Below are 27,094 nucleotides of genomic sequence, written 5' to 3'. Positions count from 1 at the left end.
TTAGCCCACTCTCCTGAATTCCTAAACTCTCTCACTTGACTTGCTGCACAGAAAGGATAATGTGTTTGAAGGGTGGGTGAGCCCTGGTTTTATCAAATGTCCTGATTTATGGTGAAAAGCAGTTGAATCTGTCTTGAAATTTGTGGATCTTTCACAGTTGTAAAGCACAAGCGTCAACCAGACCCTCCTCGGAGTTGGAGGCTTTATGTCCTCTAAACTGGATGCACACATCAGTTGCTGCATCCACATTACAGCATTAGGTCATAGCATAAAAATGCTTGGTATCTTGTACAAGTGTGCACTGCATGCAGACCTACAGGGATTATTTATTGCCAAAGTTGTGAAATGATGACTTCAGACAAGTTTGATATATATGGATTTCATTTTTGTATTCTATTGAGAGGGTTTATTCCCATAGGGTTGAAGTTTAATACTTTATCATATCAGCCCAAGAATATGAAGCATTTTACTCATCAATACATGATCTGAACATAAAGGTCTTTACTGGGAGTTGTCGATTTACAGAATACTTGTTCTTCCTAGTAAGTTTTTTTTCTCTCTCTCTCCCCTTCCCCCCCCCCTCCCTTCCCCCTCCACATATGAGCAGAAATGTATGCTGGTCTAGTTGGTTCTTCTGGAGCAGAGGGAAGCAAAATGTAATTAAGTTCACAATTGAGCTTTTTTTTAAAACAAAGGAGTTAATCTTTGAGTCTAAATTACGTTTCTTGAAACCACTTGTGTTGTGTTACTGATCTGTAACCTTAAAATTCCAGTTCACTACTTTTATTCCTATAATAGATTGCAAGATTAAAGTTTGTCTTTTGCTTTTCAGAGGTGAAACATTTGTGTACAGTTGTGTGTGATTTTGTGGAACCAGTCCATTTTTAAAAAATATTTAAGTCCCTTTAAATAACCAAGCAGCAGTTCTAGTGCTTACATTTGAAGTCATATTTAGATTTATTGAATGTTTTGCGCAGTGGATCCTTGGTATGCAGAAAGCATGATTCATTCCCTGTTGAAAGATCTGGTTCCAGGCTAAGAAATACTTAAAACTTTCTTGTTTGCAAGCTAAAAACGTTAAAATCCTTTGAAGAAAGAAACAAATAGTTCTCATTACATACGAACAGCATTAGGCCATTCAGCCCCTCAAGCTTAATCTGTTCAGTCAGATCATGGATTGGTGATTGGTATCTCTACTTCATTTGCCTATTATTGCTGCATGTACCTTGATACCCTTGTCTAACAAAGACGACTGATCTTAGCCTAAAATGTTTGGCGACCCGGCTTCTGCAGCTTTCTGAAGGGAGAGCTCCTGATTTCTACTATTGTTTCTGTCCTTGAAAGCTAAGAATTCACTCACCAAAGAAAAAATAAAATTTATTTATTAGTATCACAAGTAGGCTTACATTAACACTGCAATGAAGTTACTGTGAAAATCTCCTAGTCGCCACACTCTGGCACCTTTTCGGGTACATTTGAGGGAGAATTTAGCGTGGCCAATACACCTAACCAACATGTCTTTCGGATTGTGGGAGGAAACCGGAGCACCCGGAGGAAACCCATGCAGACGGGGAGAATGTGCAAATTCCACACAGACAGTGACCCAAGCTGGGAATCGAACCCGGGACCCTGGCACTGTGAGGCAGCAGTGCTACCCACTGTGCCACCATGCCGTCCACATAAATGTGAAATCACCATTCGTCGAACTCTGATGGCAAACAGTTCCAGTTATGTTGAAGCCATCAGTCGTTCCTGCCAGCGGAATAGCAATGCAGATTGTGAAGAAAGATGGTATTTTTAATATTTTGAGGGGTTATTGTATGAAACAAGCTTGTTCGTCTGTGTGTGAGAGACTAATTTAAATAAACTGGAGATAGTTTTTCTGCAGGATTGAGGGCATCAAAGAAGTCTGTGTGTGAAAGGCAGGCACTTGAAATAAATATGGCTCAGTTGAATTTTCTACAAGTAAATACCCATTTGCATTATGGGATAAAGGAGGTTTGTTGCATTCGGTTGTTAAACTTCAGAAGGATGTAAAAAGGTGTTTACATCTCGGAAAAGGTCATAAATAAGGCAAGGTTATTAAATTTTATTTTAGTGTCAGTAAGGAGAACATAAAAGTTTGTTATATTCTGGGAAAGGCGAGTTTCAAAGAAAGATGAGGATAATGGAATAAAAATGAAAGAGGGAAGATGTGAGGGCTGTATTAGGAAGTGGCCATGTAAGATCTCCTGGGCTGCTGCTCTGTGCTTGGAAGAAAAACTGTGAAGGGGTTAAGTGAGTCAGCTTTCCAGCCAACTCGGAAAAGTGAGTTTTTCGGAAACCAGAGCTTTGTTTTAAAGTTTAATGAATTTCCACAGCAGAGTGAAAAGCCACGTGGCATACCTTCCCTATGGCAACAGTAGGTTTGCCTTGTTGGTAATACTGGATTTTATATTTGTGAGTCTAACCAAGTAGGAGCTCTTTTTTTCGGTGTATGTTGTGAGAGACTAATTTTAACTGTGTAAATGTGCTCATGTGTGTTTAAATTTTCGTTGCTTTGTTGATATTTTTAAGTTAATTTAATGTTTCAAATCCCCACTAGGTTAATTTAATATTCAAAATTCCCAAAAGTGTTACTGGAATTTGTGGCTTCTGACTTCAAAGCATGTACCTTCTCATAGTCAAAAAGAAAAGAGTAGCGATAAACTTGCCAAGTTTCCCTTTGGGATTTGGTCACTACCTGACTGATCATAACACCATGATAAGCCGGACCTCCACACTGGTAATTCCAGAACAGCCAAATGTCATTTGACCATGTTGACCAATCAGAGGGGAGTTAGACCACAGAGGCACAAAATCATGGAGTGCCTAGCAAGCCATAATTTGACACCGAGATCTCCTTGTGAAAGGACATGCAAAACTTGCAGGCATGGCTAAACCTGTGAGAAAGTTAAGTGTTCTTGATTGGAGGGAAGGTAACATTGAAACAGCAAATGGAAAACCATGTGGTGATACTCCTGGATTTCACACTGTCGCCTGGAAACACCACAAATATGTTTGACTGCATTGACGATATGGTGGACTGTATCTCACATGACCAAAGACAGCACGTTGAGCAGAAAAAGATTAGAGTTTTCCTGGAGCTAGCTCATGACATTTTTTTCAATGCAAAGCTCCGCTTCTTACAAGGTCGGCTGTTGTCAGGTGTGAACCGAATTGTACAAAGTCTTTATCATGTTTACTGCTTTACGTAGCAATACATAGGGTTACATAGAGATGCATTCATGTGGGAATGGGGGACACCTTGGCCATCACGAAGTTCCATTTAACACGTGGATTCCCTGGGATTCAACTCATCGGGATTTTGCTGTAGTTTCTCTGAATCTCCTCTGGTGGATCCCTTCATCTTTTTATTTGATCACTCTTCGCTTCCACACCCCAGCTTCCAAACTTCAGGCAGTACCAATCGGGTTTCTGCAGTCTGGCCTCCTTAACCCTTTAAGCCCTGATATAATTCTGCTGAAATTCTGCACAAGCCATTAAAAATTGCACTTTATTTAAAATCTTGGTAATTGACCATAGTCCACAAAGGACTCTCGATGCAAATCGCCATGAGAGAGAGAGCGATGACTCCATGTATATAGCTTGAGGGGCACCACTCCACGTCGAGCGGGAGGCAAGCCTCCCATGAACTACCACAGCCGGTACAGGGACTGAACCAGTGCCGTTGGCATCTTTCTGCATTACACGCTAGCCGTCTAGTTAAATGAGCTAACCAACTTCCTTATTGTGATTATGTTCCAAAGACGACATCAATTTAGAAATAAGTTTTGTGCGAGTTACTCATTGAAGAGGTTTCATTCAGACCCAACTGGCCATGTGAAAGACGTGCTGGTTAGGTGCATTGGCCATGCTAAATTCTCCCTCAGTGTACCCGAATAGGCGCCGGAGTGTGGCGACTAGGGGATTTTCACAGTAACTTCATTGCACTTTTAATGTAAACCAACTTGTGACACAAAAAGAAAAATTATGAAATTGTTGAAAGTTTATGTTGGCACAAAAAGCTAATTGATCAAGGACCATGACAAGATGTTGCAGTTAATCTGCACCAACCATTAAGTTGACGTGAGTTGCAAGGCAATGATGCAGTAATGGAAATTTTTTAAAGAACTTGTGAATTTTATCAACACGTTAAGATTGTCACAGGCTATAGAGCTTAGCAAACAGCTTGCTCTTTTAATAGTTTGTTGCAGTATAAAAATCGTTCTATTCTTGACATTCAGATCACATTTATAAAGCCGAGTGTCATTTTCAGTTTGACATCTGCAGCTCTTGATACGGTCAAGCTTGCAATTATGTAAATGTACCTTTGATTTTCTCCAACTTGAATTCATTATATATGACCAAGTAAATCCTGAGGAAATTGTCATCTTTAAACCAGGTTGTGCAGGTCAGCACATTAAGGAACTGTTTGTGTATGAAATCCTTTTTGGATTATTAGTTTTGGCACTTGTTCTTTTTGAATAAATGGTGAAATTGGCAGAATTGTATGTGTATCAAAATCTCAACTACCCATGAGGTGTTCCTAATAATGTCAGCATTACATGCTGCAGTGGTATGCTTAGGTACATTACTTACACTTCTTGCACATCTCCATTTTATGATATGTGAATCAGGCTTTATACGCCTTTCATAGATTTTGCATTGGGTAACTGAATGTGGTTCATGTGGTTTCAATTGACATTTGAATGTCCTCACTGCTGAATGTTACTGTGGCATGGCAAAGTAAAATAACTTGAGCCTGGTCTGTAGGCCTAGCCCGTACATCTTGCCCCAGGTTTTATGATCAGTGATGAAGTTTTGGCTCATCGCTGACCTCAAAAATATTACTGCAAAGAGCTTGCAGGTCCTGAGGCGTGGAATTTACTTCTCCTGATAATTCCATTCTGGAACTGGTTACAGGGGGTGACTGCATCCAGCATCAGTGATGGCATCGGGCAGGGAATTCGGCCAATCGTATTGAAGAATTCTCAGTAAGCCAGGAAGTGACCAGCAGGATTTATCAATTTTTAAAAAAATCTTTCAGAAAGTGAAATGCCGGTTGAGATAAAGACATGGGATTAATGTCTGGATTTCTATGTTAACTGAGCGTCTGCGGATGTCAGAAGTTGCTGTGAAAAGAGTAATGATGGCGAATGCTGACAACTTCGCTATCATTATAGCTATAACATCTGGGCCCTTGTATAAACGTAGGTCACTGCCTTACTGTGCAATCACTTCTATTTTTAAAAGAAAAACTATGCACACAGTGAGATAATATTTTTAAACTATAATTCACTGCTTCAAAAAACTAAATTGAAATGCCTCAAACAAGATTGTAGACCTGAAACATGAACGGACCCATTGTCACCAGAGGCACTGCCTGAGCTGCTGACTCTTTTTGGCACTTTGTGTTTTCGTCTCGCGTTTCCTTAGTTTGTGGTTTTTGCTTTTTGAATCTGTTAATTAATGTACTTCATTTTACATATTGCAATTATGAAAAGCAATTGGGTTAATGAGGAAATGACAGAATTTGCTCATTTTGAATGGTTTCCTGGGGAAGAGGGTTCATTGGTTTTGTTACCTTTATGTCGAGAACTGATGGCTACATTTTTTTGACAGATAACACGGTGACTGTAGTTTCCGGTCTGCCAGTCAATCCATGCAGCTCTTTTTTTTTTGTTTCGCGTATTATATCGACCAGAATGACCATATATAGACTTTGAGCAGAATATTTCCCAGTTCAGTTTTGACTTCTGTTTGTAAAAGCTTCACAGTTTAAACATGCAGAGCAGAATATTTTTGACCAAGTCACATGAAGACAATGTTCCTTAATGAAAGTTATAATGAGGAATTGGGATGGTTATATGGGGTAACATTTTAGAACTAACAATCATCTACAAAACCATTTTAGGTTCCTCTGTTATTGGACAGAATATCCAGTGGATGCTCTCATAAGTGGTCTGAGGATCTTGTTTCAGGTGTGCAACAAGCACGGTGGCATAGTGGTCAGCACTGCTGCCTCACTGCGCCAAGGAACCAGGTTCAATTCCCAGCTGGGGTCATGGTCTGTGTGGAGTCTCCCATGTTCTCCCAGTGTCTGCATGGGTTTCCTCCAGGTGCTCCGGTTTTTTCCCACAGTTTGTAAGATGTGCTGGTTAGGTGCATTGGCCGCACTAAATTCTCCCTCATTGTACCCAAACAGGTGCTGGGGTGTGGCGACTAGGGGATTTTCACAGTAACTTCATTGCTGTGTAAATGTAAGCCCACATGTGACTAATAAATAAACTTTAAGAACTTTAAGACTTTATCCTTACCAACCAACATCTAAAGGATAGTGTACTACAGAGGTGTAACGACAGGATCCTCATATGATTCGAAATAGATGTTGAATCTTTCCGTTGCCCCTTATGCATATGTTTTTCCGACCTTTATAAACTTGGGACTGGAATGTAGCCAGGTGTAATAAGTTACTTTATTTCACAGCCAGCAAGTAAAGATAGAGCAATGAGCTCTCTACATAAGAGTCATTGTAAAACAGGAGGCCATTCAGCCCACTAAGTCTATGCTGGCAGTTTGTTCAGCAATCCTGTATTTCCCATTTCCCCAGCTCTAACCCTGCAGCCCTGCAAGTTTATTTCCCTCAAATGTCCATCCAATTACTTTTTGAAATCATTGCCTCTCCTTCCACTACCTTTGTAGATAGATTGTTGCAAATCATGACCACTCGCTGCTTAAAGTTGATTTGATTTATTATTGTCGCATGTATTAGCATACAGTGAAAAGTATTGTTTCTTGCGCGCTATACAGACAAAACATACCGTTCATAGAGAAGGAAATGAGAGTGTGCAGAATGTAGTGCGACAGTCATAGCTAGGGTGTAGAGAAAGATCAACTTAATGCAAGGTAGGTCCATTCAAAAGTTTGATAGCAGCAGGGAAGAAGCTGCTTTTGAGTCGGTTGGTCCGTGACCTCAGACTTTTGTATCTTTTTCACGGCGGAAGAGAGAATGTCTGGGGTGCGTGGGGTCCTTAATTATACTGGCTGCTTTGCCAAAGCAGCAGGAAGTGTAGACAGAGTCACTGTATGGGAGGCTAGTTTGCGTGATGGATTGGGCTACATTCACGACCTTTTGTAGTTCCTTGCGGTCTTGGACAGAGCAGGAGCCATACCAAGCTGTGATACAACCAGAAAGAATGCTTTCTATGGTGCATCTGTAAAAGTTGGTGAGAATCGTAAATGACATGCCAAATTTCCTCCTCCTTTTGAGAAAGTAGAGGCTTTGATGGGCTTTCTTAACTATAGTATTGGCATGGGGGGACCAGGACAGGTTGTTGGTGATCTGGACACCTAAAAACTTGAGGCTCTCGACCCTTTCTACTTCATCCTTATTGATGTAGACAGGGGCGTGTTCTCCTTTATGCTTCTTGAAGTCGATGACAATCTCCTTCGTTTTGTTGGCCTTGAGGGAGAGGTTATTGCCACCTCACCAGTTCATCCCTGCCTTCGCATCTCTTAACCCAATCCTTCAATCTGTTTCCCCTTTTTCCTTGTATCATCAGCTAATGGGAACAACTTTTCTTAATTGCACAAACTGACTGACTACCTGCACTTGAACTTCAACCCCTGGACCTCAGGACTGCATCTTAACCTGTTACCTAATACTCAATGTCCTCTTCTTTCTGGGTTTCCATCAAGGGGGAGGACGGTGAAGCTGATTTCTTTCTACGTAGATAGTTCAACTGGCATGCCAAACTGAGTTGGCAATCTAGTCCTAGACCCCAAAGTGGGAGGATGCAGGCAACATCTTCTGCTCTCAAAATGAATTGGGTGGACTCATCTTGATAATCTGTTCCAAACTCAAGAGGTTGTGAGCTGTAACATTCCACAAACTAATATGTCTGATTTTAAAGCATTTTTCAATTCCTTCAGGTTTTAAAAAAATCCTGTGTAAATTCAATTTATTTGAAAACAACTTTTGAAGCATGATTGAATTCCAGAACCCCCTCTGTGAAGAAAAATGTCTTCAGAAAATCCTGAAATGAGATTGTGATAATATTTAGAAATAAATCAAATTAAAAACTTGTAGATTGAAGGTCATTATTTGGCTAAATTTGAAGCAAAATTCTAGTCAGTATTTTGGCACTTAACATTGTGTTACAGTGGAATGTAGCTTTCACCTAGGTTCCTGCTTATGTTGGGTTCTTTATCTTGTCCGTGCTGCATGTAGAATGAAGAGGTGAAATGAAAGTGTTTCATTTGCAGAAAATGTGGGTGGCAAAGAAGTGGCTGCAGATGACATTTTATAAGCCTTAGAGTAGCGTGGTGACAAGATGGCATGGTTAGAATATTAGTCTATCAGCAACTAGGTAGGATGTTGCCAGTAAAAGTGGATTGCTCTTAGCACCCATGAGACTGGTCTCTGAGCTTTTGTAGATGGTCTTGCTTTAGGTTCAATCCTGCTGTCAAGGTTAATTTCTGTTGTCAGGATTCAGAAGCTTTGGTCCATTTTTCCCCATAGAAAGGGATGGGGACATAAATGAATTTAAATATTGCGCTGTAAAGTCCAGCATGTTCCTGCAAGGGAAAGAGATGGTGAGAAAAGAGATGGACATGGGGGATCTGAGACTGTAGGTATTTGAGATACCAAGATAGTTTGACGTTCTTTCATCACAGATTGATCAGTTTTTTGCCTTGGTTCCTTAATAAACTATTCACATCCATTCTGTTGGAAGGTTTTTAATGTCTTTCTGGGTGTGCAGAGTTCGAAGCAGACCAAAATTTCACTTTTGGAAATGGAATACCAGTTCAGCAGAAAAAGGCTGTGAGAAAGATGGATTAAAGAAGGGAACATTGGAAACGTAATTTTAAATGGTGCGAACTGGAGGAAGATATACAATGAGGTTGCCCAGGTGGGGGTACCTGGACCACTGTTTATCTTGATCCAGATGTCAGTGTCATCACTGATCTATGTCAGTGATCCAGACTTGGGTGTGCAGGACACAATTTCAAAATTTGGTGATAATTATTGTATTGTGAACTGAGGGGAAGATAGTGATAGACCCCAGTAGGACTTAAACTGGTGGAATGAGTGAATAGGTGGCAGGTTAAAATTTAATAGAGAAAAGTGTTGAATATTCTTTTGGGAGGAGGAACAAGGAGCGGTAAAAGAAAATACATGTTACAGTTCTAAAAGGGGTGTAGGAGCAGAGGAATCTGAGGGTATCTATACAAATTGTTGAAGGCGGCAGGGCAGGTTAAAGTGGTTCATAAGAATCACAGGATCCTGGACTTTACAAATAGAGGCACAGAGTAACAGGGAATTTCTAATGAAGCTTTATAAAACATTGGTTCAGCCTCAACTGGATTATTGTGTCGAATTTTGGGCATCACACTTTAGGAAGGCATTACAGAGAGTGCAGAGGGACTGATCTCATTGAATGGTGGAGCAGACTCAATGAGCTGAATGGCCTACTTCTGCTCTTATGTCTTATGGCCTTATAGATTGTGAGGTGTGTTGTGTTCATTATTTTTGTTGTGTTGCATGTGGAAGTGCATGGTTGAAAAATGCAGGCATTGGGTCAATTCCACCTCAAATAAAGCAGTATATCATTTTTACAGTCTTGTCTCACCAGGGCGGCACGGTAGCACAGTGGTTAGCACTGCTGCTTCACAGCTCCAGGGACCTGGGTTCGATTCCCGTAATGGGTCACTGTCTGTGTGGAGTTTGCACATTCTCCTCGTGTCTGCGTGGGTTTCCTCCGGGTGCTCCGGTTTCCTCCCACAGTCCAAAGATGTGCGGGTTAGGTTGATTGGCCATGCTAAAATTGCCCCTTAGTGTCCTGGGATGCGTAGGTTAGAGGGATTAGTGGGTGGAGATGGGGGTAGTGCTTGGGTGGGATTGTGGTCGGTGCAGACTCGATGGGCTGAATGGCCTTTCTCTGTGCTGTAGGGTTTCTAAAGATTCTAAAGGTAGATCTGCCCTCGGATTAAAGAAATAAATGTGCAAATAACACTAATATTCAATCTACATCACAAAGGGGTGCTGCTATTCCCTTTTGCTGCTCCCTTTCCATCTTACACTGATACCTGCTTTCACAATAATGTAACACTTGACCCTTAAGGGAGTGATTAGGGCCACTGAATCCAATATGGTAGCTATGTCTGACCTGAATCCTATTTGCAAGACAATGAACAATTGCTGAAATTATCTGCTTTGATTCCAAAGTAGTGGAATTAGTGTAGGGGGAAGAGTGTAACGTTTTTGTGTTAATTTGCTTCAGTTACTACGCATAATAAAACATTGCAGGAAATAAACATCCTCCTTTAGTTGCTTTTGCAGTTTATTCAGGATGCTACAAAGGCAGTAGACTTGTCAATTTTAGAAGTTGCCATGGGTTCAGTGGCTTAGATTAGGTTTTATTATAACTCTGTAGCTGTTAACTTTCAATGGCTATAACCATAAACAATTGAGGCTTTCCGTTTTTGCACTAGTTGGTAGTTATCACAACCGTTTTCATTTTCTTGTATATTTTTCATTTGGTGAATCTGTATTTATTGCTCGAGTGTTTGAAGTCCTCAGGACCTCAGACCAGGCACCAAGCTCACAGTTTATAGAGCTATGGCTCAAGAGAATGGACTGTGTACAGCAGGCACCTCAACACTCGCTGCCAATAAACGCTGCCTCCACAAGATCCTGCAAATCCATTGGCAGGATAGCCTTACCAACAATGTTCTCGCTCAGGCCAACATCCCCAGCTTTGAAGCATTGACCGATGGGTGGGTCACATCGTCCACATGCTTGACACAAGACTTTGGAAACAAATGCTCTATTCAGAGCTTTGAGACAGTAATCGAGTCCCAGTAGGGCAGAGGAAATGCTTCAAGGACACCCTCTTAGCCTCCTTGGAAAAGTGCAACATCCCCACCAACAGTAGGAAATCCCTGGCCCAAGGCTGCCCGAAGTGGAGGAAAAGTATCTGGGCAGGAGCTGAACATCTCCAGTTTCATTGCCAAGAGCAAGCTGACACCAAGCATCGACAACAAAAGTAACGCATGACAACCTGAGCACCCATCCACCCGCTCCTCCAACAACCACCTCAACCATCTGTGACACTGACTAAAGGTTGTATATTGGTCTCCACAGTCACCTGAGAGCTCATTTTTAGTGTGGAAGCCAGTCATCCTCGACTCCAAGGGACTGTTGAAGAAGCAGGCTTATTGCCTATACAGGGGAGCTTTGTGTGAAGTTTCATAAATGAATCAACAAAAGATAAATATCCTTTGTGGTAATTGCTGACTAGTGCAGAAATGTGTTGGTTGTCAGTGAGTACCTGGGAATGTCCTGTTGACCTACTTTATGATAGCACAACTCAGCAGCCTGCTTATCAAAAGATCAAAGTTGAATGTAACTTGTTCCTCTGATGACGGGAGCTAACTGTAAAGTGAAATATTCTCTCTTCAATGTGAATTTGGAGTAGTCTGTATAATTTTCCATTCTCTCTTTTAATGACAGTGCTGATTGTGAGTATCTATTGAAATGCACAGTGCTTTAAAATTAGCACACAAGGTGATTTTCAGAAACTTTTAGCTGTACATTCCTTGGGTCTGCTTCTGGGTGACCCTCTTGTATGCCTTTAATTTGATTTATTGTCACATAGAACCATAGAAAATTACAGCTCAGAAACGGGCCTTTTGGCCCTTCTTGTCTGTGCCGAACCATTTTATGCCTAGTCCCACTGACCTGCACTTGGACCATATCCCTCCACACCCCTCTCATCCATGAACCCGTCCAAGTTTTTCTTAAATGTTAAAAGTGACCCCGCATTTACCACTTTATCCGGCAGCTCATTCCATACTCCCACCACTCTCTGCGTGAAGAAGCCCCCCCTAATATTCCCTTTAAACTTTTCTCCTGTATTAGCATACAGTGAAATGTTTTGTTTATTGCATGCCACACAGACACAGCACACCGTTCATAGAGAAGGAAACGAGAGAGTGCAGAATGTAGCGTTACAGTCATAGCTAGGGTGCAGAGAAAGATCAACTTAATGCAAGGTAAGTCCATTCAAAAGTCTGATGGTAGCAGGGAAGAAGCTGTTCTTGAGTTGGTTGATACGTGACCTCAGGCTTTTGTGTCTTTTCCCTGACGGAAGAAGGTGGAAGAGAGAATGTCCGGGGTGCATGAGGTCCTTAACTATGCTGGCTATTTTTCCGAGGCAACGGGAAGTGTAGACAGAGTCGATGGATGGTATGGATGGCCACCTCCTGATATTCACATCACACGATCTGCCACGCATATTGAGGCTGCAGAGTTGCCAATTGAAGATCGCACAGTTCTGCCAATTACAATGCAAAACACTGGAACCTGGCTCCAGGATATTGTTCCTTTGGAATCCAGTCTTAATAATTAGCAAAGGAACAACTTTAATTACTGCTTCATGTATGGAAGGGCAGTTGGAATAATCTACAGTAGGTTACTGTAGAATAATCTACAGTAAGGATAATCACAGGGGAGGGTGGGCTAGCTTGGGAGGGATAGATGAGATGATTAATGGTTTATATTTAACTGTAAATGTTTTGCAGGAAGGATGGAATGGGATAGTATGGGGTTAATGGGAGGAGGAGGAGGGAGGGGTTGTCGTCAGATGTGGCATGGGAGGAGCAGATGTGAAGCTGGAATTGGTTAAATATACTAATCTGACCACAGATGTTCTGCTGGTCATGGTGGAAAGCAGTTCCTTTTGAATCATTTACTCTTGATAACGGGGCCTTTTTAATTTGTAGTATTATCCAATAATTTGAGCTAAGCAGTGAAAGGAAATTGATCTATCAAATCATTGGAAATTAAGTGGCTTTGAATTTGGCAGTAAGTTATGGGCAAGTCTGTGAATTGGCAATACGATGTTCAGAACCTAAACTGTCAGTGAAAATCTGGGTATTCAGTCTGGTCAAATGTAGCTTTGACCTGACATCATGCAACAGTGGTCTTGGGAAGGAAGCAGGAGCTGTCTGGCAGTGTATCCTGCCCACACCATACTTTGAAATTACTGGACGAAAAATGCAGAATGAAGTGTGTCCACTTTCTCTTCCCAAGATAAGTCAGCCAATTGTGATACGAGTTATTCCATGCTTTCTATTCACTGTCTCAGCCAAACTTCAGTTTCCGAATCTTAATCCGAGTTTTCCAATTCTTAATCCGAGTTTTCCAATTCTTGTCCTGAAGCGTTCTTTCTGGAAGGGACATGATGTGTGTGATTTGAATGAATCAGTATCAATGTGTGCGGCATCTGGTTTGAGTAAGCAATCAGTGCGTTTCCAAAAAAAAAACAATGGACACCGCCCTGGTAACCAGAATTTAATATGTGACTGAAAAATATTTTTTCAACTGACTTACTAGTTTGAGCTGAGGTTTAGGAGATTGGCATTTATCAATGAAGTTTTCATTTCAGTTTCTTCAAAGTTGAGTTCAGGGACCTTGTACCATGCTTGTTTTGTGCCATTTCAATGCTTCAGTGTGTTTTTAATGTTTCTCACCCTTATCTGCAATGGATCAGTATCTGTGGTTGTCAAATGGTAAATGACTTGTTTATTGAAGAGATGCAATGAGGATCCATGTCTTTAAACTGGCTATAATGGTGCTCATCTAATTTATTATGAAAGTCCCGTGCTTTTAGTGAGAAAGAAGAGTTCAAAAAATCATCCTTGTATGTTAACCATCCCATGATGTATGGTAATGATATTGTTATACGATTAAGACTAAAAATTCCTAGTTTTTAAAACCTTCTTGTAGAGCAGGGATGTTTGACTAAGTCTATAATGTGCTGAAGTTGTCCAAAATAACCAATCCACTTGCCAAGCTGAAAGTGCTTGAATTGACTGTCTTTCATTCCTGATAGATGTCATAATTTAGGTGAGTGACTCATGTACAATCAGATCAAGACCCTGTTTGGTCCATATGAGCAATATTTTGGTTCTCAAATTATTGATTGGACAAAATATGTTCTGGGTTTTAAGTTTTCATTTGATATTCAAACTTAGGTTTTGAAAGTTACGGAAAGCATCAAATGTCGGAAGCCGTGGTAGTTATAAGTAGATAACTGCAGGTTTCCTTTACCTATCGTCATACCAATTCTCATCTTGCAACATAACTCGTGGATGCCATCCACCATAGTGGTTTAAACCTGTTCTAATACTTCTAATATAACATCCAGCCTTAAGTATAGATGTTGTAGAACCTCCCCGTCCCTCCCACCAATGAAGTCTGCACTACAGCATAATAACTTGGCAATAACAATAGTAAATTATTATAAGCTCTGTGCAAGAGAGTTTGGCACTGCTTCGCATGTGATTCATGCCAACTTAGCTCTTAATATTAAAATTATACTGAGCTATCATGCATTCAGTAAGCTGAAAATGAACTATTTCCAAAAAGCAGAAGCGCTGTAGTTTCATGCAGAACCAAAGTGACCTAATGTCAACTATGACTTCCCATTTTCAGACATTTAACAGTGCATTTTTCTGATGCGTCTTGGCCACCAACAAGGAAATGATGGCCAGCTGCCTGCACCAGTTGAATGGCATGATTTACAGAATAAGGATCATTTAAGGATGCTTCCAGCTGAAGTGCTCTTTGTGAACTCTGGTGTGGTATTATTTATTTTTGCCATATTCTGACTAGCCATGCAAAGCAGGGGGGGGGGATGATAAAGGGATGTAATAACTGTTGATGTCAGTCATTTACTGCAGAGCCCATTTATTATCATCTTGGCAGCTGCATAAACAGTGATTACAGCTCAGGAAAAGTCCGCAGCCAAAATTGTCTTGAAATGAATATGGTTGTTGATATCCATATATCTGGTTGTTGTATGTGAACAAGAGGTTACAGTTGTACGCCGCTTCATTTGTGGTAGTTCACACAAGTTTGCTTCCAGTTTCTGTTTTGGAAATCAGCATGTGAAGTTTAGAAAACTGTTGGGGTATCTGAGTGTAAGAAGTGCTCTGTTTGTGAATGTGGTGCGGCATGTGGAGGAAATGTTTGGATAAGCATTATATGTTATACCAAAAGATTACTTTTGAATCATTCCAACTGAAAATCTTCAGATAGAACTTGGCTCCAGCGCTTGCGGAAAGGTTGCATCTTTTATTCCGTCGGGCAACATAACATCATTTGGTGGTTTACGCACTGATTTTCTTAGCTGTACTTCAGAAATTTGATGCAATGAATTAAGAACAGTACTCAAATGGGAATTTGATTGCTGCTGACGTTCGTGACACATAAATAACTACTTGAAACACCTTGTATGGCATAATGTTCTGATGTCCTAATACTAAAATAACTTAACATTTGGGTAACAATCTGGATCTAGAATTTTAATGATGACTTCTCACCTCTCCCACCCTCCCACCCTGATCATTTCTGCTGTCAACTCCTAGTAATACTTTCTGCTTTATCAAATATGCTATTCAGTTTAATTCTGGATAAGATTTATCTGATCTATCTGTTCTGATTATTTTTGTTTTATTTACTATTCTTTTGTCTCCATCTTTGATTCTTGAAACATACAGGAATCCATCTGCTGCTTTCTACCGAGCTTTCCCTGTATACAAGTCTCGGGATGCAAAGAACCTCTACGATAGGTATGACTGTACGTGAAAATGCATACAGGCAGTAGTATGCATGTATTTGCTTTGCACTTGTTCTGGTTTCTCGTCAACTACTTAGCTGCAAAAATAAGTGCAGTTTGACCCACAGATGCAGTCATTTCAAATATCTACAGGGCACTAGTATACAGCAAGGGCCCTCAAAGTACCATCAGAAGTTACTCCTAACCTTTGTATTGTCTAACAAGCTGTTGAGGCAAGGTTACTTCCCACTGGATGAAAGATAAGAGAATTTGGATAGGAGGAAAGAGGAGAAAACTTGCTTTTGTCCTGCAAGTTCTCTGCTCCTTGGAGGTTGCGAGTATAATGAGGTTTTGACATCGGAACACTATAAAATCAGTATGGAGATCAAAAGTAATGGTGGATCATCTCTTAGAGGCAAGAGGCACAGCTTTGATTTCGGTTTCATCACTTATGACAAGTTCTGTTTCCACATCAAGAAGTTGAGCAGTTGAAAGTGCTCGAGCATGCTAATTCTTTCTCTCTCTTCCCTATGGGGAATGTTTTCTCCCTTAAGGACCCATTAAAAAATACTTCCATATGAAAAATTGACCAGAAGCTTGTATCATTATTCTGTGGTTCACTGCATTGGTATACTGGTGGACTGCTGAAATCTGCCATATGTGTACAAGAACCAAACCGGTCCAAGTCAGAATTTTCATATTGGTGTTGAAATTTGAAGGCAAAAATATCCTCCAGACAGTAGGCTTTTTTGTTGCCCATTCTAGAGCGAAAAGGGATATCTGCTGATTGTATTAGATATTTTCTTCCTTGATATCATGATAGAGCTATATTAGGATGTCTGGTGTTGCTGCTGACCTGTGTCGTAACCTTTGTTACCACGGATCCTGCAGTTGAAGTAATGCCAGCATTTTTGGGCCGTTTTACTGTTCTCAAATCCCAAAAGTTATGAATTTGTCCTCTTATTTTTTAAAAAAAGGTTTGGCGAGAACCATTCTTAATGAGTGTTATTTTCTCACAAGCTAATCAGATATTTGAGATGGCCATTGACAAGTTGTTGCATTAATCCTTAATTGTACCTTCCTTCTCTTGCTTTGTTCAGTACTTGTTCAGCCTCTAAGCTACACCATAAGAAGTAATTTTGAGTGCGCCTCTGCAAATGTTGCTTTCTTCACTGCCTGGTAATGCTTGTGTGGGGCACAGAATAGTGCATACACTCAACGCCACTAGAAGTCTGCTACAACACTGCAATATTCCATCTTGGTTTCTAAAGTCAGCACCATCTGTTAATTATTTTTAAAGGTCACTTTTTTAAAAAACATTGTTCTGCTTCAGCTATTTGATCATGTCCTTTTAAGCAGATTATGTACATTCCGCTTGTGTGTTTACAGTCCTGTCATTTTTTCCCTCTCCTAGGTGTAACTCTGATTTGGTAACTGCATCCGGTTTTATAAATGCAGTTACAGTAAATGAAACTGTCCTGATTATTATTTTACAAGATCTACTTCAGGAGGGAGGACTTTTCATCAATCGGCGCTTCTTTCTTTCTATTTGTATACAAACATGGAAGTCAGATTGCAAGAGTGGGCACTGCAGTTAAATGTGTGATCAAAGAGTATTTCCACATCCCACAGTGGTGCTCAGAGACAAGAACTCAGCAAGTTTGAGTTTACAATTTTGCTAACCACTTGAGATGTGAGGCAGGGAGAAACATAACTACCCAATTTCAGACAGGAGTTGTAGAACATAACTTAATATATTACTTACAAGCTAATGGTTATCATTTATTCCATTTAATTGCAATCTCCATTAATGTAGCATCTTTGAATGAAGGAAAGCATACCCCTATTAAATAGGGGAAAGTGTTTATTATATACTTTAAAAGATTAGTTAGACTTTAGTGAATTAATTAATTTGGGGATGATTGTAATCAGAAGAGATTACAATTTACTGAAGGTCATTGTGTGGAAACATGATGTGGGATTCTCCGGCCGTGCTCGCCCCAACACCGGAGAATCCTGCCTGTGGTCAATGGACCTTTGCGTGGTCCACTCCCCGCCCGCTATGATTCCCGTGGAGGGCGGGTCGGGAGAGCTCCCCCTATGGTCTCCATTGCTGTTTTTGAACACCAATATTGCTGATTCAATAATTTTCAAATCACAAGTTTTATTCTTTGCAGGTTTTATCTGTCTTCCATTATGCAGTAGACATGCCTTTAGAAGTTGACCTTTCCAGGTGACTGAATGTTCTGTTGATGAACTGATACCATAACAACTGTATTACTATTCAGTCAGATGGGGCTGCAGTGTCTTCCCAGTTAATCTTAAGATCTCCATTTACAGTAGTAGTTTTATTGAAATTTCAGCAGTTCTATGAGTTGTATAGTATGTGATTAGATGCCAACATAACCTGTTGGACGAAGTTTTACAAAACATTTTTTGCTGTGCATAAAGCTATTTTAGAAGACCTGGGCAACTAAACTCTACTGGAGTCCAATCATTAAACCTGACTTTGCTTTATCTCTTAATTTTGCTGGTCTCGCTGCGTTGTCGGAGAGGAATGGGAGAGTCGAGAACAAGAAGGAGGAGGGAATCGTGGATTCCTCAAAACTCATGATAAGTTACTGACTGAGGAAAGAATTTTTTTTTAAAAATGAATAGTGCAGCATATGATAATTTATGGGTGCCTGTTCTTGAATAAATTTAATGACTTCTTAAAGCTATGCTCCCTTTGAAACCTGTTCTGTATTTAGGTGCATTGAAGTTTGGAAAAAATATATAAAATGCATTGTAATTAAAATACCAACTCAAAGCATAGGTGTAGCCCACTCTCGTTCACTTTTTATGTTTTGAGAAGCGAGGAACTGAAAGAAACTTTAATTACATTTAACCATTATTTCCTTGTGTGCACAGCCAGTCACATGGGGCCTTTTACTCCAACTCTTTCTTGTATGACCTGTTTCTTCAAATGTGCAATATTTGCAATTCCTTCAGTGGCTACTACATCCTGTATTTGCAAATGTTCTTAAACGTTTTCAAATCAGTTTTAAATCAATGATTTTTAGTTAAGTTTTGATGTTTGTACCACATTTAAATAATTTGAATTATTTTCCGTTCTTCATAAGGATCTAATTCATAGAATATGCAGTTATGAATTCGGCCTGTGCCAGAATTCAAGCTCCATTCAACCCTTATCTGAATCTTATCAGCATAGTCCTTTGTTCCCTTCTTCTTTATATGTTTACTTAGCTTCCCCATGAGTGCGTCTATACGGTTCACCTCAACCACTTCTGTGGTAGAGTTCCCCGTTCTCACTATTCTTAGTAAAGAAGTTTTTTCTAAATTCCCCATTTAATTTCTTGATGACTGTCTGATATTGATATCCTCCAGGTTTGATATTTTCCACAAGTGGAAGCATTCTCTGAATATAGGGCGAGAATGGTTTTGATGGAGGGGGACACAGTCGCATGCCAGTCTCTTCCCACAGAAAGGCAGTCCCAGTCTGTTCATCCTATTGGGAGTAGCCTCACCATTGTAAATCCTTTTCTTTTTGAACCCCATCCAATACCTTTATATTATTTTTAAAATATGGCGGCCAGAACTGTCCGTGGTACTTCAAATGTGGCCGAACCAAGGTTCAATCCATGAAATACTTGTTCAGTTTGTAGAACTTCTGCTGATCATTAATTTTTTTTATAGGTGAAGGGAATGCAGCTAAATTAGCATGATCATTAATTGTAAATCATTCACATTTAAAAAATAACTTTTAGTACACTTTTTTGCAGTGGATTAATGTGCCTGGATGTGTGGGCACACACACATTTCCAAGTTTCACATATTAAATACCAAAACAATTACTCAGTCAGAACAAAAGTTGCAAGCTACAGTTTTTGGTGAAACTTTCAACTTAATGCCTCCAAATTACTTTGCCTGTGTGTATTGAAATTTCCTTTGTGCTGCTCAGCAATTTTTATTCTAATTATGCATCTTAACACTGTTTTTGCAGCCTGATAATCAACTGCTTGGTTTCTTTCAATGTAAAGGTTTTTCTGTCAGTATGAATACTTATTCATGTTCACATGAGAAAAGACCATTCAAGCTACTGAGCTTTTTGCCTTTAATAATTTTGTCCATTCAGCCTTGCACCTTAAGCTTCGCTGTCACCTTTGATTTCCCCAACATTAGCTCCTGTAGCATCCCAGACGTTAACACCCTTTCAGCCAACATTTCTTCCTAAGATTTACCCTTCAGAAATGCAGTAGGTCTTGTTTTGTTGGGCTTTGCCTTTAAATCATCTATATGTATCTCAACATGCTCATCTCTCAATTCTGTTCCCTCTAAACTGTGGAGCTTTAATTTCTCAAATCTTTCCTCCTAGCTTATGAATGAACCACACTTGAAATGTGCCTACTAAACTGGATTTCTGCTGACTTAAATAATTTTAAAAATCCCTGAAGGCAGCAGGACAGTTGGATAAGGTGGTTGTGATTGCACTAGCGAGGGAGATTCACCAGGATGTTGCCTGGGCTGGGGTGTTTCAGCTAAGAGAAGCTGGTTAGGCTGGGGTGGTTTTTGTTCGAGCAGAGAAGGCTGAGGGGGACACTTGACCGAGGTGTACAAAATTATGAGGGACGTAGATGGGAAGGAGCATTTCTCCTTAGCAGAGGGGGTCAATAACAGGAGGCACTATTAAGGTAAATTTAGTGGGGATTTGAGAAAAAGCTTTCTGACCTAGAGGGTGGTGGGGATCCGGAACTCACTGCCTGAAAAGGTGGTGGAGGGAGGAACATTTAAGAAGCATTTAGCTGAGCACTTGAAAAGCCATAGCATACAAGGCTATGGACTAAGTGCTGGAAAATGGCATTAGAATTGATAGGTGCTTCATGGTCAGTATAGACATGATGGGCCAAAGGGCCTCTTTTTTTTTGCTGTAAAACTCTTATGACTCATAATCTGTGATGGTGGTTAAATACTTGGGCAAACAGTGTAAAATACCCTGGGCAAATATTGCAGAAATTTGAAATGTTTTTACCCCAGTTCTCCCCACCCCCTCACACTCTTCAGTTGTTTAATGAGCAATGGTGAATATGAGTAACCATTGAACTATGCTATTAATTAAGACCAATGAGGATATTACTGTGCCTCTCATCTAACTTATGTAAAGGGGCTGAATAAGAAAATAGCATTTGCATAAAAATTGTGCAATATGACCTTTCATATTTTTTTGAGATGTCCACTGTATTCAAAGTAGTTCACATCTATATATGTTTTTTTCCCCTCCCCTTTCCTCCCACACAATTTTATATGCTTAAAGTAAAAATGGAAATGATATAAAAAGCTGTTGGTTGTTCCCAAAGGGTTAATAACCCAGGCAGAAGAACTCTAAAATGTTTGCGGTGATGCGCAACATTCCTGCTACTTGTCATGCAGAGGCAAAGTAAGGCAGTTAATTCCATATTTCATTGCTTACTGTTGCATTCTCAAACTGTTACTCACTGACCACATTAGTGGTAGGGGAAAGCGAGGAGTTATCTGTAAGACATCTTTGCAGTCTTATGGAACTCACTAATTTGGCTAAACCATTTGCCCTAAGTAATGGGCTTCCTCATTTGAAACAGGCATTATTGCAAGAGCCTACTTTAAGTTTTCATTCTTAAGATTTCAGAGCTGCAATTTTTTTTAACCTTGAGTGGAAAAGTGACGACATTGCCTGCCGGATATCCTTTTCAATTTAAAGTAGTGGGAAATAGGAATGTCATTTGAGAATTGGTAACCACTTAACAACTGTGGGCTGATTCAGTGTTCCAAAAAGTTGAAGTCATTGCAGGATATGTGAAAGTTTTCCCAAATTATTTCAAAGCTTTTGTATGCTACCGGTTAATCTGAACTTCCTCACTGTACATAGAGAAATTTACTGCTAACAGGAAAATATTGTACTATCCATCTTTGTTGGACTGAACATCTGTTTGACTTCAGGTTTTGATTGGTAGGAACTCAGATGAGCAAAGAGAGTCAACAACCACAGCTTTCTTTTGTATAGGATTTTTAATTTAGTAAAACACCACAAGGCACTTCACAGAAGTGTAATGAGACGAAACATTGACCAAACCAAAGAAGGAGACATTAGAACAGGTAGTCAAAAGTTTAGACATCAGAACACGAGAATTAGGAGCCAGGTGTAGGCGATATGATCCCTTGAGCCTACTTTGCTATTCTATAAGGTCTTAAGGTCATTGCAAAAACTTCTACATCATTGTTTTATGTCTGTTAGTCAATCTAAACTAATATATTATCTCCAACACCATTAGGCCTATCATCTATATCAACCTCTTGTGTGATGTGCTGCCTTATAGAATGCCATCTGAATATCCAAATATACTATATCCACTGATTTCCTACCTTGCCCTGCAAGTTAGAACAGGTTAAAAAAGCCTATAATTTTATCAAACTTGTATTCCCTTTCATACTTATGATTTTTTAAGTGCCCTCTTGCCACATCCATTAATTTATTTATTCCAACACTTTCTCTACTACTGCCAGACAATTCCTGGTTTTGTCTCGGCCTCCTTTCTTGAACAGCAGGCTACACCTATCTGCCAATCCATTTGGACCATTTTACAATCTCGGAAATGGTGGAAAATCAAAAACAGTACATTTCTGTAACCACTTTTCTGTAAATGCTTCTTTTAGGACCTTGAGGTATGTGCCACGTGGTCCAGGGGATTGTTGGCTATTGGTCCCATTAATTTCTCCAGTACATTTTCTTTGCTAATATTAATTACTTTTAGTTGTTCAACCTCATTATACCCTTGATTTTCAGTATCAGCTTCAATCATGAAGATAAACACAAAGTACATTTTTAACATCTCTGCTATTTCCTTTTTACTTATAATTCCTCCTGTCCCTGCCCCTATGGGACCCACAGTTACTTAAGTTAATCTCTTCCTTTTTACATACTTGTAAAATCTGTTTTAAAAATCTGATTTTATATTAGTTTCATTGGTAGCTTTCCACAAATCTGTCCTCCGAGCTACTTTTGCCATTTTAGTTCGTGCGGTTTCTTTTGAAGATTGAAGTTCCCTAGGATTGTTGCATTACTTTTGTTATATGCTCCTCCGTATGTCCAACAGATTTCTGTTATGGGGTTTATAAGCTACTTGCGCCAGAGTTTTCTGTTCTTTGTTATTTCCTAGCTGCACCCACACTGATTTTATGCCCTAAGTTTCTGTGTTTTGTCCTTTCTACCTATTTGCTTTATCTCACCCTGCTATTATCAGAGTTACAACATCTCCTTTTCCATTTTGCTTATCTTCTACAAGATATTTGAAATATTTGGTTTTCCATCTTGGTCACCATGCAGCCACATCTCCGTAATGGTCACAAGATCAAACACATTTATCTCCGCATATCTATCTTGATATGAATGCTTTTGACATCCAAATATAGTGCTTTTAATTATAACCTTTTGGTATTTTTCCCTAATGTGGCTTTAGTCGTTAATGCTCTGTTTTTTCTGACACAGTCTGCTTGATATTACCTGAATTGCAACTTCGCTCTATGGCCTTAATGTTTGCATTCAGATTTGTTTGCCCTTGCATGAAACTTTTCTTTCCATATTGGCTAACAGCCCTGTCTGCCACCCTGGTTTTCTGTTTTGCAATGTTTATTTGATCAGTGAGGTGGGTATTAAAGAAGGTCTCATGAAGAAGACTGAGATGGAGGAGATTCCAGAGCTTGGGGTTTAAATGCCAGTGATGGGGTGAAGAAAGTTGGGTGTACACAAGTGATGATGTGGAGATGCCGGCGTTGGACTGGGGTAAACACAGTAAGAAGTTTAACAACACCAGGTTAAAGTCCAACGGGTTTATTTGGTAGCAAAAGCCACACATGCTTTCGGAGCTCCAAGCCTCACCTGAAGAAGGGGCTTGGAGCTCCGAAAGCTTGTGTGGCTTTTGCTACCAAATAAACCTGTTGGACTTTAACCTGGTGTTGTTAAACTTCTTACTGTGTACACAAGTGGCCAGGGTTGGAGGAACAGGGAGTCAACTTTGCAGCTGTGCAGCAACCATGCCTCTGCTACAAAGATAAATGATGCAAGAAGTTTTCAGAAGTGTGCATCTCGGCTCCTGCCGACATCAATAACAGTTTCATTATGCGCATTTGAGCATTTTTAATTTCACTTCCATCTTGCCTTCTTTCCAGGTGTGTTGAGAGACAGATCAGTGCTGCAAAGGCTGCTTTATAAGTGGGGCGAGGTGTGAGGCATGTAAATTATGCCGCCAGTCTGTGGGTTTTAAAATTTCTGCCTACATTGAGTTCCAATTTTTGGAGATGTTGCATCTTTTAACGGAAGTAATAGATTAAAATTTGAAAAGAAATGTTAGGAACGGCAATGGCTTGAGTAATTCTATTTGTTAACTTGAGTGAGCTCTGTGAATTTATCAAATAAGACTTGTGTTTAAAAAAAAAAGGGGCCAACAGCAAACCCCAGAATAGTTTTTTGATGTCTTGCCCTTTACTGTTCATGAGGGAGTTCTATCACTTTTTACCTAATGTTTAAATAAATGCTTCATCGCTGAGGCTTCACCTTTCTAACAATGCTGATTGCTAATCCTAACGCTCCTATTCTGGAAATATCTGAAGTATTTAAGTAACTTGCAAGGCGAAACTTGCTGCAGGGGCGGTGTGGGGGTGGGGGGTGAGGAGAGAGAATGAGAATTGAAATGAGATCCTTATCGTAACTGGGCATTAAACAGAACTTTTTCTAAAAAGTGCTGGAAAAGTTCTGACAATGCATCAAAGCAAGAGTGCTTTAATGGTATGCCGTTTGCTTTCAATTTGATTCCAAACTACGTGTTAACAACTGTCTCCAAATTTTATTTTCTGTTGAAGCGATTGTTTAGGCTGGTAATCACATATTCTTTACGAATAAATGGAGGTACTTCAAAGCAGCAGTGCAGTTTGACCAGGGGAAATGTAGGTCAGCAGAATTAGCTGCCTTGGAAAGTGATGAGAGAGGCAACTTTAATTATGGAAAGGGGATTTTATTAATTTGTTTAGGTGGCAGTTGCTGACCCAAGCTGCTGCTGCTTCAAGAACAGAAAGTGGCAAGTTTCTGACATTCCGGTAGAATATGCCAGCACCGCTTGCCCCGACGCTAAGGTGTATTAATTTAAAACCACTCCAACGATTACTCAATTGCTTTCATACAGAAGGATGAATTTTACTGAATCCTGTTTCACAAGTCTATTGAAATCCGCAGTAGGCCTCTTGTTTGTATTGTCTTTGTATGCTTTGTATTTTTAATTTGAGATAATTATAAATCTGTGTTGACGGTATATTTATGACCCGTTCTTTCAAACAGTCTGCGTATGGAGAGGTCATTGGCCTTTATTTTTAATCCTGATGTATGTCTTTTCATTTCCCTTAAAACAATGAAAGCATGGTTCTCTGCTTTATTTAAATGTAATATTGTGAGAACAGACAAATTGAAATTAGTGACTCATCCTGGTGTTAGAGTGGAAATGGATGGGATCATTCTTTGCCACAGACTCGCATGTTTCAAGCAATGAGTAATGCAGCATTGTTACTAATCCACCTGTTTCAATATGTCCAACCGTATTACCCTGCCTCTTTATTCAGTCAAATCAGTTATGCTATTCTATTATGCAAATTGAGGTTAACAAAATGAAAGGGGACACTTTTTTTTAACTGAAGCTGTCTTCGTGTTGCTTCTAAACCGGTTTAATGGAAGAAATTGCAGAACGTAAGGCTGAGGAGGAAGGGAGTGGGGAAGGCAGAATTGTTGGTAAGTAAATAGCACAGCAGTGAGATGTAGCTCTTTTTTGTTCTGAAGAGGTGGGTTGGTGCTGGGAGGAACAAATTTAAAGTGCTGTAGGCAGGACAGGGTGAGACTCAAAAGTGAACTTTCTGGCACAGTCATCAGAGTGAATGTGTCAAACAAAGTGGGAGTGGAGAGTTGGTTCAGCTTGGTGTGGATTTAAAACAAAAACTTAAGCCCTGTTTAAGTATTTGCATTAAAACTGGTAGATCTGGTGGCTTTATAACTTTGAAAGCATTGCACCATACAGTGCATCCTGCTGCAGAGGTGGAACTGAGGGGAGATCTGGCCACCTGTACATTTTAAGGCCACCTGACCTAGATGTACCCATTTACAATAAGGTCTTTTGGAGGCCAATTAATTTTGGGCACAGCCTGAGGTCATTTTCCATAGAATCCTTAGAATCCCTACAGTGCAGAAGGAGGCCATTCGGCCCATCGAGTCTGCACCGAACACAATCCCACCCAGGCCTATCCCCATATATTTACCCTGCTAATCCCCCTGACACTAAGGGGCAATTTAGCATGGCCGATGCAGCTAACCAGCATGTCTTTCGGACTGTGGGAGGAAACTGGAGCACCCGGAGGAAACCCACGCAGACACAGGGGGAATGTGCAAACTCCACACACAGTGACTCAAGCCGGGACTCGGACCCGGGTCCCTGGCACTGTGAGGCCATCATGTGGAGATGCCGGCGTTGGACTGGGGTAGGCACAGTAAGAAGTCTCTCAACACCAGATTAAAGTCCAACAGGTTTATTTGGTAGCATGAGCTTTCAGAGTGTTGCTGTGCGGCAGCAGTGCTAACCACTGTGCCGTCCGATTTTAGCGGTCCTTTTGTCACGAGGTAACCAGAAAATGTTCTTTTTTGAAGTGGCAGAAATTTGCATGTCGGTCATTTCAAAACTTAGCATGCAGCTAACTATACCTAATTTCTCAGGAAAGAATCTGTTGACCACTCAAGTCAATCTGTAATTTCCTACGTGACCACCTCTCTCCAAATTTCTCTGCCTTTTTTATATGAAAGTTCTGTCTCCCTGTTTAATTTTACCCTGACTGTATCACGCTCAGCTGCACTCTCACCAACTTAAATACACTTCTAAACCAAATAGTAAAAGCAACTGGCTGTGGATGCTGACAGCATCTGTGGAGAGAGAGAACAGAGCCAACGTTTCAAGTCTGGATTACTCTTCGTCCCAGCTAAAGAAAATGGGGGGTGGGGGGGAGGAGAGGAGGGTGTAGGAATGTGAAGCAGTAAGAGCTGTGTGTGGATGTACCCTGTCTGTGTTTAGTCTCTCCGATGTAGATATACCATATTGGGAGCTGTGAATACAATAGCCCAGATTAAAGGAGGTGTATGTGAAGCGATGCTTCACCTGAAAAGCATGTTTAAGCCCTTCGATGGTGAGCAGGGAGGAAGTAAAGGGGCAGGTGTTGCACCTTTTTGCAATTGCAAGGGATGGTGCCAAGAGAAGAAAGGGGGGGGGGTAGACTCTAGGGTATGCTGGAGGGAATGGTCCCTGTGGAATGCTGATGGTGGGGCGAGTGAGGGATAGATGTTTGGTGGTGGCATTATGTTGAAGTTGGTGGAAACGGCAGAGGATGATCCT

The 27,094-nt window shown here is 40.4% G+C and overlaps 1 protein-coding gene across 1 annotated transcript in view; it reads left to right on the top strand.

Moving 5' to 3' along the window:
- Window positions 1–27,094, top strand: part of LOC144486864 (TSC22 domain family protein 2-like) — an 83,494-nt gene that overhangs the window by 17,990 nt on the left and 38,410 nt on the right. Inside the window, exon 2 of the mRNA XM_078204890.1 lies at window positions 15,589–15,660. Coding sequence (XP_078061016.1) covers window positions 15,589–15,660 — 72 coding nt within the window. The remainder of the gene's footprint in view (window positions 1–15,588; window positions 15,661–27,094) is intronic.

The sequence above is a fragment of the Mustelus asterias genome, chromosome 3 (genome assembly GCF_964213995.1).
Source record: "Mustelus asterias chromosome 3, sMusAst1.hap1.1, whole genome shotgun sequence".
NCBI classification, from domain to species: Eukaryota; Metazoa; Chordata; class Chondrichthyes; order Carcharhiniformes; family Triakidae; genus Mustelus; species Mustelus asterias.
This window is presented reverse-complemented; position numbering and strand designations above follow the sequence as displayed.